Source organism: Cetorhinus maximus, chromosome 6 (genome assembly GCF_964194155.1).
Source record: "Cetorhinus maximus chromosome 6, sCetMax3.hap1.1, whole genome shotgun sequence".
Taxonomy (NCBI): Eukaryota; Metazoa; Chordata; class Chondrichthyes; order Lamniformes; family Cetorhinidae; genus Cetorhinus; species Cetorhinus maximus.
Window position 1 is genome coordinate 2,577,339 of NC_135884.1, and position 17,351 is coordinate 2,594,689.

At 48.8% G+C, this 17,351-nt stretch overlaps 1 protein-coding gene across 2 annotated transcripts in view; it reads left to right on the forward strand.

The window, feature by feature from the left end:
* aldh1l1 (aldehyde dehydrogenase 1 family, member L1) overlaps positions 1-17,351 on the forward strand; it is a 60,978-nt gene that overhangs the window by 26,507 nt on the left and 17,120 nt on the right. For both annotated transcript variants that reach the window (XM_078543098.1, XM_078543099.1), the window contains exons 7-14: positions 2,009-2,143; positions 2,398-2,523; positions 3,558-3,649; positions 9,426-9,573; positions 12,133-12,252; positions 12,627-12,754; positions 14,870-15,020; positions 16,477-16,547. In XM_078543098.1, the coding sequence (XP_078399224.1) occupies positions 2,009-2,143; positions 2,398-2,523; positions 3,558-3,649; positions 9,426-9,573; positions 12,133-12,252; positions 12,627-12,754; positions 14,870-15,020; positions 16,477-16,547 (971 nt within the window). The remainder of the gene's footprint in view (positions 1-2,008; positions 2,144-2,397; positions 2,524-3,557; positions 3,650-9,425; positions 9,574-12,132; positions 12,253-12,626; positions 12,755-14,869; positions 15,021-16,476; positions 16,548-17,351) is intronic.

A 17,351-nucleotide genomic window follows, 5' to 3' on the forward strand; every position in this document is an offset into this window, starting at 1 on the left:
GGTGGTGAAGGTGAAGAACTGTGGGAGAGGAGGCAAGAGGGAGGGAGCTGTGGGAGAGGAGGCAAGAGGGAGGGAGCTGTGGGAGAGGAGGCAAGAGGGAGGAAGCTGTGGGAGAGGAGGCAAGAGAGAGGGAGCTGTGGGAGAGGAGGCAAGGGAGGGAGCTGTGGGAGAGGGGGCAAGAGGGAGGGAGCTGTGGGAGAGGAGGCAAGAGGGAGGGAGCTGTAGGAGAGGGGGCAAGAGGGAGGGAGATGTGGGAGAGGGGGCAAGAGGGAGGGAGATGTGGGAGAGGGGGCAAGAGGGAGGGAGCTGTAGGAGAGGGGGCAAGAGGGAGGGAGCTGTAGGAGAGGGGGCAAGAGGGAGGGAGCTGTGGGAGAGGGGGCAAGAGGGAGGGAGCTGTAGGAGAGGGGGCAAGAGGGAGGGAGCTGTAGGAGAGGGGGCAAGAGGGAGGGAGCTGTGGGAGAGGGGGCAAGAGGGAGGGAGCTGTAGGAGAGGGGGCAAGAGGGAGGGAGCTGTAGGAGAGGGGGCAAGAGGGAGGGAGCTGTAGGAGAGGGGGCAAGAGGGAGGGAGCTGTAGGAGAGGGGGCAAGAGGGAGGGAGCTGTGGGAGAGGGGACAGGAGGGGGGAGCTGTGGGAGAGGGGACAGGAGGGGGGAGCTGTGGGAGAGGGGGAAAGGGGGAGAGCTGTGGGAGAGGGGACAGGAGGGGGAGCTGTGGGAGAGGGGGAAAGGGGGAGAGCTGAGGGAGAGGGGGAAAGGGGGAGAGCTGTGGGAGAGGGAAAGGGGGAGAGCTGTGGGAGAGGGGGAAAGGGGGAGAGCTATGGGAGAGGGAAAGGGGGAGAGCTGTGGGAGAGGGGGAAAGGGGGAGAGCTGTGGGAGAGGGGAAAGGGGGAGAGCTGTGGGAGAGGGGGAAAGGGGGAGAACTGTGGGAGAGGGGGAAAGGGGGAGAGCTGAGGGAGAGAGGGAAAGGGGGAGAGCTGAGGGAGAGAGGGAAAGGGGGAGAGCTGTGGGAGAGGGAAAGGGGGAGAGCTGAGGGAGAGGGGGAAAGGGGGAGAGCTGAGGGAGAGGGGACAGGAGGGGGGAGCTGAGGGAGAGGGGGAAAGGGGGAGAGCTGTGGGAGAGGGGGAGAGGGGGAGAGCTGTGGGAGAGGGGGAGAGGGGGAGAGCTGTGGGAGAGGGGGAAAGGGGGAGAGCTGTGGGAGAGGAGGAAAGGAGGAGAGCTTTGGGAGAGGGGACAGGAGGGGGGAGCTGTGGGAGAGGGGGAAAGGGGGAGAGCTGTGGGAGAGGGGGAGAGGGGGAGAGCTGTGGGAGAGGGGGAGAGGGGGAGAGCTGTGGGAGAGGGGGAGAGAGGGAGAGCTGTGGGAGAGGGGGAGAGAGGGAGAGCTGTGGGAGAGGGGGAGAGAGGGAGAGCTGAGGGAGAGGAGGAAAGGAGGTGGAGCTAAAGGAGAGGGGACAGGAGGAAGAGAGCTGTGAGTGTTTTTTAGCCTGCTGGGATTTTAAAACTAATTCACCTACCTTTTCACTGGCTTTTTTGGAACAGGATCTTGAGGCCTCAAAGACCTGTCAGTTAGGCCATACCTGCTATTGGAAAAAGAACGTGAGGAATTCAAGGCTCCTCACAGCTGTTTGCACTCAGTCTGAGCTCGACTGCAGCCATTGCTGCCTTCAATCTCGCAAACCCAAAATCTTGTCTGGTGTTACAACCCACAGTTTGGGCAGCCCTGGATTAAGTGAATGGGTAAAGTTCTAAACACAAGGGGTATTAGAAATTTGGAACGCTCCCCAAATAGCAACTGACACTGGACCAATTGTTAATTTTCAATCCGAGATTGACAGGTTTTTGTTATCCAAAGGTATGAAGCGAAATGGGGCAAAGCCAGACATTTGAGGTTACATCACAGATCAGCTAAGACCTCACTGAATGGCAGAACAGGCTCAAGGGGCTGAATGGCCTCCTCATTTTCTGGTGGATGTGTAACAAAACACGGCATTATTTTCTCCCTCTTCTATTTCAGAAACTGACATTTTTTGGTTCGACGTTGATCAGTAACTCCCCTCCCCCGGGCCCGACGCTGGACATTCCTGGAGCTCACGCACCTGCCATTGTTTGCAAAAATGGCCTGGTTCTCTATGGGAATGATGGTAAAATGGTAATAAATCTTTTATTCAAACTCTGAATCCTGCATCATCGGAAACCTCTCTTCTATATTGTCTGATTGAAGCAAGGAGGGTAATAAATAGGACCCGCTTGGGGTGAGCTCTAACTGACGGGGTCATTGGGGGGTGATGGTTAATGGGCAGGTGTGATGTCATTGATGCTTTTTGTGTTCCTGCCCACATTAAATTTGAGCCCCAGTCACCTCTTGGGATGATGGTTCTTCAATAACACATGGTCTTCTTTCAGCTTTTGGTGAAAAATCTCCAGTTTGAAGATGGCAAAATGATCCCAGCCTCCAAGTACTTTTCCTCTTCAGAAAGTTCATCATTGGAGTTGACCGAAGAGGAGAAAGAAGTCAAAGAGGAAGTCCGAGTAAGTGCTTCAGGAGAAACTTCTTTACCCGGAGAGTGGGGAGAGTTTGGAACTCGCTCCCACAGAGAGGGGTCGAGGTGAATAGTGTCGATACATTTGAGGGGAAGCTGGGTAAACACATGAGGCAGAAAGGAGTAGAAGGAGATGTTGATAGGGTGAGATGAAGAGGGGTGGGAGGGGGCTCGTGTGGAGCATAAGAAATAGGGGCAGGAATGGGCCATGCTACTCCTCCACCATTCCATGAGTTCAACTCCACTGTCCCGCCTGTTTCCCTTGATTCCATTCAAGTTCGAACAGCAGCGTAGACCAGTTGGCCAAATGGTCTTTTTCTACCCTGTACAGCCTGTGCAGGTTTCCTCACTCGCTGGCTGTCAGGGGCTCGTGTGATATGATTTTGGGCGTTCAGAACTTGAATCTTCCTGGTTGTGGGCCCACAGTGTAACATCACAGCTAATTTAGCAGGAACTTAATAAACTCACTGAGCGGCTGCAAAATGAGAGTATTGAAAATATTTCATCCTGATACAGAACAAGTTATTCTTCTGAAGTTGGGACAGAGGCACATTGCTTACACAGTGTAGAGGGAGCTTTACTCTGTATCTAACCCCGTGCTGTACCTGTCCTGGGAGTGTTTGATGGGACAGTGTAGAGGGAGCTTTACTCTGTATCTAACCCTGTGCTGTACCTGTCCTGGGAGTGTTTGATGGGGACAGTGTAGAGGGGGCTTTACTCTGTATCTAACCCTGTGCTGTACCTGTCCTGGGAGTGTTTGATGGGGACAGTGTAGAGGGAGCTTTACTCTGTATCTAACCCCGTGCTGTACCTGTCCTGGGAGTGTTTGATAATAATACTGTTTATCTTTCATTCCCAGCACCAAAGCTGACCCCTTTATAAGCAAAATAATTTTTCAGAAATACTCCCGTTTCTGTTGGTTCTTTCTGATAAGGTGCCTCATTGATCAAACCACCACTTGTTGATTCTGCGTCTGTAGCTCCTCCTGTTTTTTAATGTTTCTCCATGTTTTGTTTGGATTAGGTTATCTGGAAGGGCATCCTCACTAATGTCGCAGAAATTGTCGATTCAACAGATTTTTTCAAGTCGGGAGCTGCATCGATGGATGTGATCAGGTAATAGCCCTCGCCATGAAGTGATCACCCAAGGACCTCAGTTGATAATGGGGCAGGAAGGCCATCCATGGGCTTTCCTGCTACAGATTTAACCAGGGCGGAGGAGGGAAGGTGACAGAATGGCCACTTTTCACCTTCCCGGTTGATTAAATACCCCTCGCCACCAAATTTGCCTTGGGGGATGGTTCAACGTTACAGACAGACGATGACCCTTCATCCAAACTGAGGGAAGATACAAATGTCACCGTTTTTGAACAAGTGAAGGGGCATCATGAGGTTGTTGGGTGGGTGGGGGTTGTTGGTGGGGGTGGTGGCGAAAGCTCAAAATGGAAGGTCTGTGATGGGGCCGGAGAGATTAAATGACAAAAGACTTTGTGGTAATGAGTAAAGCAGCAAAAGATGTGTCCAGATGGGTTTTGAATGGTTGGCAGCTGTTCAAATGTAATGTCAATAATGAATAAAGAAAGAAATGAGTCAAAATGGAGGCAGAGATTATGACTGAAAATTGTTGAGCTCAATGTTGAATCCAGTCGGCTGCCTTCCTTTTTTTCATTCATTCACGGGATGTGGGCTTCACTGGCTGGGCCAGCATTTATTGCCCATTCCTAGTTGCCCTTGGGAAGGTGGTGGTGAGCTGCCTTCTTGAAACGCTACCCTGAGGAACTCCTGCAGTGATGTCCTGGAGCTGAGATGACTGACCTGCAACAACCACAACCGTCTTCCTTTGTGCTAGGTATGACTCCAACCAGCGGAGAGTCCATGTGGTGCAAGTACCTGGTCTGGGCCTCTATGTGTGCCAGGCAGTGGAAGTAGCAAGTCATAGACAGAGCTAAGCAATCGCACAACCAATGGATCAGATCTAAACTCTGCAGTCCTGTCACATCCAGTCGTGAATGGTGGTGGACAATTAAACAACTCACTGGAGGAGGAGGCTCCACAAATATCCCCAACCTCAATGATGGAGGAGCCCCCAGCACATCATTGCAAAAGATAAGGCTGAAACATTTGCTACAATCTTCAGCCAGAAATGCCGAGTGGATGATCCATCTCGGCCTCCTCCTGAGGTACCCAACATCACAGATGCCAGTCTTCAGCCAATTCGATTCACTCCACATGACATCAAGAAATGGTTGAAGCACTAGATACTTCAAAGGCTATGGGCCCTGAGAACATGCCAGCAATAATACTGAATTCTGTGCTCCGGAACTACCCACTCTCCTAGCCAAGCTGTTTCACTATAGCTACAACACTGACATCTACCTGGAAATGTGGAAAATTGCCCAGGTATGTCCTGTCCACAAAAAGCAGGACAAATCCAACCCGGTCAATTACCGCCCCATCAGGCTACTTTCGATCATTAGCAAAGTGATTGAAGGAGTCATCAACAGTGCTATCAAGCAGCACTTACTCAGCAATAACCTGCTCACTGACGCCCAGTTTGGGTTTGGCCAGGGTCAGTCAGCTTCTGACCTCACTACAGCTTTGGTCCAAACATGGACAAAAGAGCTGAACTCCCAAGGTGAGGTGAGAGTGACTGCCCTTGACATCAAGGCAGCATTTGACCGAGTGTGACATCAAGGAGCCCTAGCAAAACTGGAGTCAATGGGAATCAGGTGGAAAACTCTAGGTATGGAGTCATACCTAGTACAAATGAAGATGGTTGTGGTTGTTGGAGGTCAGTCATCTCAGCCCCAGAACATCACTGTAGGAGTTCCTCAGGGTTGTGTCCTCAGCCCAACCATCTTCAGCTGCTTCATCAACAACCTTCCTTCCATCATAAGGTCGGAAGTGGGGATGTTCGCTGATGATTGCACAATGTGCAGCACCATTCGCAACTCCTCAGATACTGAAGCAGTCCATGTCCAAATGCAGCAAGACCTGGACAATATCCAGGTTTGGGCTGACATTTGGCAAGTAACATTCACGCCACACAAGTGCCAGGCAATAGCAATTTCAAGAAGAGAGAATCTAACCATCTTCCCTTGACATTCAATGGCATTAACATCACTGAACCTCTCACTATCAACATCCTGGGGGTTGCCATTGACCAGAAACTGAACTGGACCAGCCATATAAATACTGTGACTACCAGAGCAGGTCAGAGACTGAGAATTCTAAGGAAAATAACTCAACTCCTGGCTCCCCAAAGCCTGTCTACCATCTACAAGGCACAAGTCAGGAGTGTGATGGAATACTCTCCACTTGCCTGGATGAGTGCAGCTCCAACACTCAAGAAGCTCAACACCATCCAGGACAAAGCAGCCCACTTGATTGGCACCCCTTCCACCAACTTAAACATTCACTCCCTCCAAACTGACGCACAGTAGCAGCAGTGTGTACCATCTACAAAATGCACTGCAGGAACTCACCAAGGCTCCTTCGCCTTCCAAACCCGTGACCACTACCATCTAAAAGGACAAGGGCAGCAGACACATGGGAACACTGCCGCCTGCAAGTTCCCCTCCAAGCCACTCACCATCTTGACTTGGAAATATATCGCCGTTCCTTCACTGTCGCTGGATCAAAATCCTGGAACTCCCTCCCTAACAGCACTGTGGGTGTACCCACACCACATGGACTGCAGCAGTTCAAGGCGGCAGCGCACCACCACCTTCTCAAGGGGCAATTAGGGTTGAGCAATAAATGCTTGCCAGCGATGCCCACATCAGTAGCCAGTGATGCCCACATCCCATGAATGAATACATTTTTTAAAAATGTGACTTGAGTCCCCACACCAACATGGTTGTCTCTTAACTGCCCTTTGAAGTGAGCCACTCAGTTGTATCAAACCAATGGTACATGAAGGCTCCCCACTATCATCTTTTTGGAGCAACTCGGGATGGACAATAAATTCTGGCCTTTCCTCAAGTGATGCTCACAATAGAATGAATAAAGTAAATGGACCAATTATTGACAGAGATTTCTAACACCGAGCTTGGAGAAGTACAATTCTCAGACATACTGAATCGGAAGATTGATGAAACACTGACACTGGAGAATGATAAATATTGAGGTTAAAAGCTCTGAGAGTTATGACAAATCTATTTTTGCTTCTTGCTGAATCACCTGTCAAAGTCCTACATTTACAAGTTAATGATAACCCTAATAGCCAACCATACCTTCAAGTAGGCATATGCTGTAAACTCATTCCTGGCTCTAGTGCAAAACCAAGGTTCCTTGATCTGTGCTCGAACTTGCATTTATACAACTTGCACTTAGATTGTATCTTTTAATGTAGTGAAATACCCCAGCAGTGTCACTCAGACAGGATTGCACCCAAAGCTTCACAAGGAGACATAAGGGCATTGGATAATGGCTAGAAAACAGAGAGTGGCCATAATCGGGGCATTTTCAAGCTGGCAGGCAGTGAATAGTGGAGCGCCGCAAGGATCAGTGCTGGGGCCTCAGCTATTTACAATCTATATTAACGACTTAGATGAAGAGACAGAGAGTAATGTATCTAAGTTTGCTGCAGATACCAAGCTAAGCAGAAAGCTAAGCTGTGGGGAGGACACAGAGAGGCTGCAAAAAGATATAGACAGGTTAAGTGAGTCAATGTCAGGAAAATGTAATAATTTTCATAATGTTATTGGAATTTATTGTAAGGTAGGAATAGTGTATGTCTGTGTCTGTGTGTGGGGAGGGACTTAATTGATTTAAGGACAGCTGGTCTGAAGGCTTTGATGCATCAGAAGAGAATCTAGGTTTGAAATGTTAAATAGGTAAACATGTCTGGAGTTTTAGAATATGAGGTGTAAAGGGAAAATTTGCAAATTTAGATAAACCAGAGTAATTTGAATTTCAGAAGAGGTGGTGAAATGTTACACTTAGCCAGAAGAAGCCAAACAGTGTGATTATTTTTCCCAAAGCTTACTGATAAAGTTTGTACTATAAGAGATTTTTATTATTAGAAAAGTAAAGTTGAAAAGACATATTGGGACAATGGGATTTACATTAAAAAGGGAGAAACCTGTATAAAGGAGATGAGGTTATATATAAGAAGAAGACATTCTAAGATCTAGGAAGTGTGAAAAGCCTCCAACCTCTAAGCCTTAAATTACTGTCTATATGAACTGAAGTAAAGAAAACTCACTCGGAATTCCTCTGTTCAGGGTACCGTGTTTACTTTATCTGGGTCTTTTAAAATTTGTGTTTTACTGTTGCCTTAACAGAGGTGTAACTGGGAGTTAAATTAACTAGGGGAGCTAAGAGTTATCATAGTATTAATTTGTAAACCTACGTAAGTGCTTAAAAGCATTTTTTATTATTAACGAAGGTTTAATTTAGTTTTGTAAGAAACCTATAAGACTTGGTGGTCTCAAGTGGAATTCAAGGCATAAATACAAGTTGTTTCAAGTTTCCCTCTGGGATTTGAACAGCTCAGCATTTACCATCCGCTGTGCCATAACAGTTGACAACAAGATGGCAGAGGAGTATAATGTAGGGAAATGTGAAGTTATTCACTTTGGTCGTAAGAGTAGAAAAGCAGAATACTTTTTAAAAGACTAGAAACTTATTAAGTGTTGACCTTCAAAGCGACTTGGGTGTGCTCATACAAGGAGCGCAGAAAGTTAGCATATAGGTAACAGCAAGCAATTAGGAAGGCAAATGGCGTGTTGGCCTTTATTACAAGGGGATTGGAGTACAAAAAACAGAGTCTTGCTACAGCTTTACAGGATTTTGGTGAGACCACATCTGGAATACTGTGTGCAGTTTTGGGCTCCACATTTAAGAAAAGTTATACTTGCATTGGAGACTGTACAGCAAATGTTCACTAAATTGGTCTGTAGGATGAGGGGGCTGTCCTATGATGAGAGGCTGAGTAAATTGGCCTTATGTTCTCTTGAGTTTAGAAGAACGAGAGGTGACCTCATTGAAACCTACAAGATTCTGAGGGGGTTTGAGAGGGTGGACGTTGAGAGATTGTTTCCACTGGTCGGGGAACCTAAAACACGGGGGCACAGTCTCAGGATAAGGGGTCGATCATTCAGGACTGAGATGAAGAGAAATTACTTCAAAGGCTTGTGAATCTTTGGAATTCCCTACCCCAGAGAGTTGTGGATTCTCCATCGTTGAATACATTTAAGGCTGAGGTGGACAAATTCTTTTGTCTGTCAGGGAATTAAGGGATATGGGGAGTGGGCGGGAAAGTGGAGTTGTAGCCCAGGATCAGCCATGATCGCATTGAATAGCAGAGCAGGTTCGTCGGGCCGAATGGTCTCCTCTTGCTCCTATTTCTTGTGTCCTTGTGGCTGATCAACAAAACTGTCAAAGAAGGAGGTTCCAAGGAACATCTTAAATGAGGAGAGAGGTAGAAAGACAGAGAGGTTTTGGGAGAGATTTTCAGAGTTTAGGGCCTGGCCACAAAGGCACAACCACCAATGGTAAATGATTAAAATTGGAGATGCTCAAGAAAGCCAGAATTAAAGGAGCGCAGAGATCTCTGAGGGTTGTAGCCTGGAGAAGATTCCAGAGATAGTAAGGGTTGAGGCCAAGGAGGGATTTGAAAATAAACGTTCTAGAAAGGAGCCGTTGTGTTATTTTTACTCCAAATTGAGAGAGATATGAAATACATCCATCTCACCTCTCTAATTTTAATTTTACCCACTCAGTGGGACTGAGGCAGTTTTGAATCAAATCCCAGTTTTATTGAGTTTCCTCTTTGCTGGTTTCATTGGGCTAGAAAATCAGACGAGGGTGTAAATCAGGCACCCAACCTGTGGCTTCAGAATCAGCAGCAAAATGTAGGAAGTTGTTTTGTTCTTGTTGCCTGCAGACTGGTGGAAGAAATCAAGTTGAAATGTGGTGGTCTTCAGCTGCAGAATGAAGATGTCTACATGGCCACCACATTCGAAGACTTGACGCAGATGCTCGTGAGGAAACTCCGAGGGGAAGACGAAGAGGAGGAGCTACTGATAGACTATGTACGTAGAGTTTGCATTAATAATCCATACATCAAAGGTTAAAGATTGTCCTACTCTTTAAAGTAGAATTGCCTCAAGAATGTAGGATAGCATCAACAAATCAAGATCACTATCTCAGCCAATTTGTGATTCTCTTGGGCCGAATCCCCTATCTCTCCACTCTCTACTGATTCACAAATTGATTCATAATCTTTTGAATCTCAGTATGTTCAAGTAAAGGAGCAGACATTCCACCCAACCCCAGTCTAATCCCACTCTCTCCTCACTCCGCCCAGTCTAATCCCACTCTCCCCTCACTCCACCCACTCTAATCCCACTCTCTCCTCAATCCACCCACTCTAATTCCACTCTCTCCTCAATCCACCCACTCTAATCCCACTCTCTCCTCACTCCGCCCAGTCTAATCCCACTCTCTCCTCACTCCGCCCAGTCTAATCCCACTCTCTCCTCACTCCGCCCACTCTAATCCCACTCTCTCCTCACTCCGCCCACTCTAATCCCACTCTCTTCTCACTCCGCCCACTCTAATCCCACTCTCTCCTCGCTCCGCCCAGTCTAATCCCACTCTCTCCTCAATCCACCCAGTCTAATCCCACTCTCTCCTCACTCCGCCCACTCTAATCCCACTCTCTCCTCAATCCACCCACTCTAATCCCAATCTCTCCTCAATCCACCCACTCTAATCCCACTCTCTCCTCACTCCGCCCAGTCTAATCCCACTCTCTCCTCACTCCGCCCACTCTAATCCCACTCTCTCCTCACTCTGCCCACTCTAATCCCACTCTCTCCTCACTCCACCCAGTCCAGTCCCACTCTCTCCTCACTCCGCCCAGTCTAATCCCACTCTTTCCTCACTCCACCCAGTCTAATCCCACTCTCTCCTCACTCCGCCCAGTCTAATCCCACTCTCTCCTCACTCCGCCCAGTCTAGTCCCACTCTCTCCTCAATCCACCCACTCTAATCCCACTCTCTCCTCACTCCGCCCAGTCTAATCCCACTCTCTCCTCACTCTGCCCAGTCTAATCCCACTCTCTCCTCATTCCGCCCAGTCTAATCCCACTCTCTCCTCACTCCGCCCAGTCTAATCCCACTCTCTCCTCAATCCACCCAGTCTAATCCCACTCTCTCCTCACTCCACCCACTCTAATCCCACTCTCTCCTCACTCCGCCCAGTCTAATACCACTCTCTCCTCACTCTGCCCAGTATAATACCACTCTCTCCTCATTCCGCCCAGTCTAATCCCACTCTCTCCTCACTCCGCCCAGTCTAATCCCACTCTCTCCTCAATCCACCCAGTCTAATCCCACTCTCTCCTCACTCCGCCCAGTCTAGTCCCACTCTTCACTTTGCTCCCCATGTGCCATAATATTTCCCCTTTTCAAACCAGTACTAATTCTCTTTTAAAAGATTTTTGGCTCTGGTTTAACAATGGGGGTGCTCCAACCCTTTGGTCTCATGGCCTCACCCTACACCTTGCAATCTCCCTGTACCTGAGCTCACATCTTTCACTCTGTCCTCTCAGCTTGATATCCACTGATGGGTCTGCCAATAGGAGTCACTGGACTGTGATCAGGAGTAAGAACCTCTGGCTGTTTAGATAGAAAAACTGTGGAGAAGGCCTGGGCGCTGGGGAGAATAGTCCTGAAATGAGATAAATTGAGAGGTAGCAGACAGAAGCTTGAGGGTTTGACTCCATTGGGATGGAAGGGAAGATGGTGGAAGAGGAGGAATTGAACAACACTGAAGTTCAAGGAGGTCAGAATCACAGAATTGTTACAACAACAGAAAGAGGCCGTTCAGTCCGTCATGTCTATGCCGGCTGTCCGAATAGGCAATTCCCCTAGTGCCATTGCCCCCCGTCTCCCCATGACCCTGCACACTCTTCCTATTTAAGTATCTGTCTAATTCCCTTTCGAATTCTCTGATTGAATCTGCCTCCACCACCCTTGGGCAGTGCATTCCAGACCCTAACCACTCGCTGTGCAAAAGGTTTTTTCCTCATATCTCCATTGCTTCTTTTACCGATTGGTTTAAATCGATGCTCTCTCATTCTTGATCCTTCCATGAGTGGGAACAGTTTTTCTCTATCTCCTCTGTCCAGACCCCTCATGATTTTGAACAAATCTCCTCCAGCCATCTTTTCTCCAAGCTGAGTTAGAATATGCAAACCGTGTAATAATGGGGGTCAATGAATGATTTGTCATGTTTGTTAGGGATGTAATCATGGGGATAATTCCCAGAAGGCCGCATGGTCTGAGCTGGCTCCATTCCTACATGACCCTCCCTGGAATGCAGAGCTCCTGAACGTTGGATTTGAAAAGCTGTGTCTGATCTCTCTGGAGTTCGGGTGGGTGGGCTGGGTCCCTGCAGCGACTGACTGCGCATTCCACATGGAACAGGCAGGAACCGTACCCGTCTGACTCTGTCAATAGGGGACGAGGATGGGTTTCGGCACGTGTTGGACATCTGATTGACCAAACAGAGTTACAGTATCTAACCGGGTGCTCCAGGGTGATGAGCTTTGGTTGTAAGTTGCTCCTGTTTTTTTGTATTACAGTTTGAGACGAATGTTAACAACCTGACTCTGCGAATACCTCACCAAGCCTTTATCAACGGACAGTTTGTAGATGCGGAAGGAGGGAAGTGGTATAACTCCATCAACCCAACAGACGGCTCTGTGAGTTCAACTTCCATGTTCAGTTCACATCTCCAACGAAACCGGCTGTATAGTGAGTGAGAGAGAGAAAATCCCCATTCACTCTTTCTCTTTTTATTCACTCATTCCCTCTGCCCATCTCTTGCTCACTATCTCATTCTCTCTCTTTCTCTCTTTCCCTCATCCTCACTCTCTCATCCCCTCTCCTCTGTACCTATCTCTATTCTTTCTTTCTCTCTCGTTCCACTGCCCCCATCTCTCCTTTTCTCTCTCATTCCCTGTGCCACAGCCTCTCCCTCATTCTCTGCCTCTCTCTCTCTCTGTCACACACTCCCTGTCTCTCATTCCCTGCCCCTCTACCTATCGCTCACTCTCTCATTGTCTCCATCTCCCAGGTGATCTGCAGAGTGTCCCTGGCCCAGGTATCTGATGTGGACAAGGCTGTAGAAGCAGCGAAAGAGGCATTTTACACTGGGGAATGGGGGAGGATGAATCCCAGGGACAGGGGCAGAATGATTTACAGGTAAGTACTGAAAGCCAGTAAATACTGAGCTTGTTAAAGAGACGGAATCAAGATTCTCCCTCAAAAATATGAGGAAACCAATAGCAGAGATTGGTTATAATTCATAGATCAAATGTACCAACAAACAACAGCTATTGGATGCAGGGCTCAAGTCTTTGGAAGGTTCTGGAATATAATGGGAATGTTTTATATGGGCAGCCTGGAGAAGGAGGGAAATAATGGAGAATGGGCATCAGCCCCCTCATAGTTGCCAGTATCAGAAAGAGTCACTCCCAGGACAGGTACAGCACGGGATTAGATACAGAGTAAAGCTCCCTCTACACCGTCCCCATCAAACACTCCCAGGACAGGTACAGCACGGGGTTAGATACAGAGTAAAGCTCCCTCTACACTGTCCCCATTAAACACTTCCAGGACAGGTACAGCACGGGGTTAGATACAGAGTAAAGCTCCCTCTACACTGCCCCCATCAAACACTCCCAGGACAGGTACAGCACGGGGTTAGATACAGAGTAAAGCTCCCTCTACACTGTCCCCATTAAACACTCCCAGGACAGGTACAGCACGGGGTTAGATACAGAGTAAAGCTCCCTCTACACTGTCCCCATTAAACACTCCCAGGACAGGTACAGCACGGGGTTAGATACAGAGTAAAGCTCCCTCTACACTGTCCCCATCAAACACTCCCAGGACAGGTACAGCACGAGGTTAGATACAGAGTAAAGCTCCCTCTACACTGTCCCCATTAAACACTCCCTGGACAGGTACAGCATGGGGTTAGATACAGAGTAAAGCTCCCTCTACACTGTCCCCATTAAACACTCCCAGGACAGGTACAGCACGGGGTTAGATACAGAGTAAAGCTCCCTCTACACTGTCCCCATTAAACACTCCCAGGACAGGTACAGCACGGGGTTAGATACAGAGTAAAGCTCCCTCTACACTGTCCCCATTAAACACTCCCAGGACAGGTACAGCATGGGGTTAGATACAGAGTAAAGCTCCCTCTACACTGTCCCCATTAAACACTCCCAGGACAGGTACAGCACGGGGTTAGATACAGAGTAAAGCTCCGTCTACACTGTCCCCATCAAACACTCCCAGGACAGATACAGTACGGGGTTAGACACAGAGTAAAGCTCCCTCTACACTGTCCCCATCAAACACTCCCAGGACAGATACAGTACGGGGTTAGACACAGAGTAAAGCTCCCCCTACACTGTCCCCATCAAACACTCCCAGGACAGGTACAGCACGGGGTTAGATACAGAGTAAAGCTCCCTCTACACTGTCCCCATCAAACACTCCCAGGACAGGTACAGCACGGGGTTAGATACAACAAAAGAACAGCAACTTACATTTAACACAGCAAATAATCCCAAGACACTTCTGTGAGGGTTATGAAACCAAATTTATCACTGAGCTTCATAACAGCATAATAAGACAGGTGAGCAAAAGCTTTGTCTAGGAGTTAGCTTTTAAAGAAGTAGGCAGAGGTGGAGAGGTTTAGGGAGTGAATCTCAGAGCCTGGAGCAATAGCAGCTGAATGCACGGCAATTAAAATGAGGACGTGCATGAGGCCAGAATCAAAAGAGGTCAGAGATCTTGGAGGGTTGTGGGGCTGGAGGAGTTTGCAGAGATAGGGAGGGGCGAGGGCATTGAGGGATTTGAAAATAAGGCTGGAGCTTTTAAATTCAAAGTGGTGTCAACCCAGGAGTCAATCTGACTCAGTGAGTACCTGTCAGTGGTGGGTGGTGGAGGGGGTGCAGGGTGGTGGAGGGGGTGCAGGGTAGTGGAGGGGTGCAGAGGGGTGGGTGTGCGTGGGGGTGCAGAGGATGCTAGGGTGAAGGGGGTAATGAGCATTCAGTGTTCAGACTTACACATAGAATATAATCCCTGGCTAAAGGATGAAAGAGCAGCTGTATCCCAGGGATAGGAGGTTCAGGACAAAGCTGGGGAAAGGAAAACCTGAGGCAAGTCCCCATTGATCAACATTGTCCCAGTGATTGAAAAAAGCAGGGAAGCATTATTCCCGGCACTTGCACTAATGGAAACCGGCGGCTGCCTGAATTGAAATTTAGATAGATTGTGTCTGGGAATTCTTCTCATCTCTAGGCTGGCAGACCTGATGGAGCAGCACCAGGAGGAACTGGCGACAATCGAAGCTATCGACTCGGGCGCTGTTTACACCTTGGCGCTGAAAACCCACGTGGGGATGTCCATCCAAACCTTCCGCTACTTTGCTGGCTGGTGTGACAAGATTCAGGTTTGTGGTGCTCTGAACCACAGCTCCCGAGCGAGAACCCACAGATCCATGTATCATTCCCCACACCCCTACATACACCTGATGTGTACACACCTGTACACCTGCACACACCCATACACACCTGTACACCTGCACACACCCGTACACCTGCACACACCCGTACACCCGCACACACCTGTACACCTGCACACACCCATACACCCGCACACACCTGTACACCTGCACACACCCGTACACCTACACACACCTGTACACCTGCACACACCCATACACACCCGTACACCTGCACACACCCGTACACACCTGTACACCCGCACACACCCGTACACCCGCACACAGCTGCACACACCCATACACCCGCACACACCTGTACACCTGCACACACCCGTACACCCGCACACACCTGTACACCTGCACACACCCATACACCTGCACACACCCGTACACCTGCACACACCCATACACCTGCACACACCCATACACACCCATACACCTGCACACACCTGTACACCTGCACACACCCATACACACCCGTACACCTGCACACACCCGTATACCTGCACACACCTGTACACCTGCACACACCACACATCTGGACACCTGCACACATCCTTACACCTGCACTCACCCGTACACCTGCACACACCCGTACACCTGCACACACCTGTACACCCGCACACACCTGTACACCCGCATACACCTGTACACCTGCACACACTCGTACGCCCGCACACACCTGTACAGTTGCACACACCCATACACCTGCACACACCCATACACCTGTACACACTTGTACACCTGCACACACCTGTACACCCGCACACACCCATACACCTGCACACACCCATACACCTGCACACACTTGTACACCTGCACACACCCGTACACCTGCACACACCCATACACCTGCACACACTTGTACACCTACACACACCTGTACACCTGCACACACCTGTACACCCGCACACACCTGTACACCTGCACACACCCGTACACCTGCACACACCCATACACCTGCACACACTTATACACCTGCACACACCCGTACACCTGCACACACCCATACACCTGCACACACTTGTACACCTACACACACCCGTACACCTGCACACATTACACACCTGTACACCTGCACACACCTGTACACCTGCACTCAACCGTACACCTGCACACACCTGTACACCTGCACACACCCATACACCTGCACACACCACACATCTGTACACCTGCACACAATTGTACGCCTGCAGACACTTGTATATATTTGTACACATTTGTATATATCTGCAAACACCAAGTATACCTACACACACATGTATACCTGCACACACCTGTATACCTGCACACACTTGTACATATCTGCAAACCCAAGTATAGTTGCTCATAACTGTCCACCTGCACCAGTCTGTGAGGGAAACGATTTATCTCATCACTAATGCTGCCTATTTCTCTGCAGGGCTGCACCATCCCCATTAACCAAGCTCGGCCCAATCGCAACTTAACCTTTACTAAGAGGGAGCCGATTGGGTAAGAGTTTGATCTACGCTTGAGCTTTGACTTTTTTCCACAGGGAAGTTGACTGTGTGTCCTCAAACCAGCACCACTGCAACACTAGGGAGTAAATGGACGCAGAACATAGTGAACAAAACCCCAATCTATGCCAAGACTCTGTGATTCAATCGGCTGACTGTCATAGTGAATGAATGATTCAGAACAATCAGGAATGCATCAAGCCCTCGCTGTTGAGCTTTTCTCTGTACCAGCTCTCTTTTACAGATACAGGAGATTACAGATTGTGACCTCAGATCCTAGTGACCCACTGATGCCAGGAAAATGACCAGGAAACTGAAGCCAAACCCAATTGGCTCATGCATGTCCTTCAAGGAAGTGAACCAAATCCCCCCTCCCCCTCCCAATTTACCCAATCTGCCTATTCATGACTCCAGTTGGGTTTTTTTTATGACAATCTGTAAGCCCGAGTTTTAGCTCCAGTTTTTATTAAAGTGAATTCAAATTCTGAAACTGCCACGTTTGGGATTTGAACTCTAGAGGAATTTCTTCTCTCAGAGGGTTGTTAACCTGTGGAATTCTCTCCCCCGAGAGCAGTGGAGGCTGGGTCATTGAATATATTCGAGGCCGAGTAAGACAGTTTTTTGATCAGCAAGGGAGCTGAGGGTTATATGGGCAGGCGGGAAAGTGGAGTTGAGACCACAATCAGATCAGCCATGATCTTATTGAATGGGGGAGCAGGCTCAATGGGCCGAATGGCCTACTCCTGTTTCCAATGATCTCACATTCGTTTAGTCCAGGCCTTTGGATGACCAGCCCAAC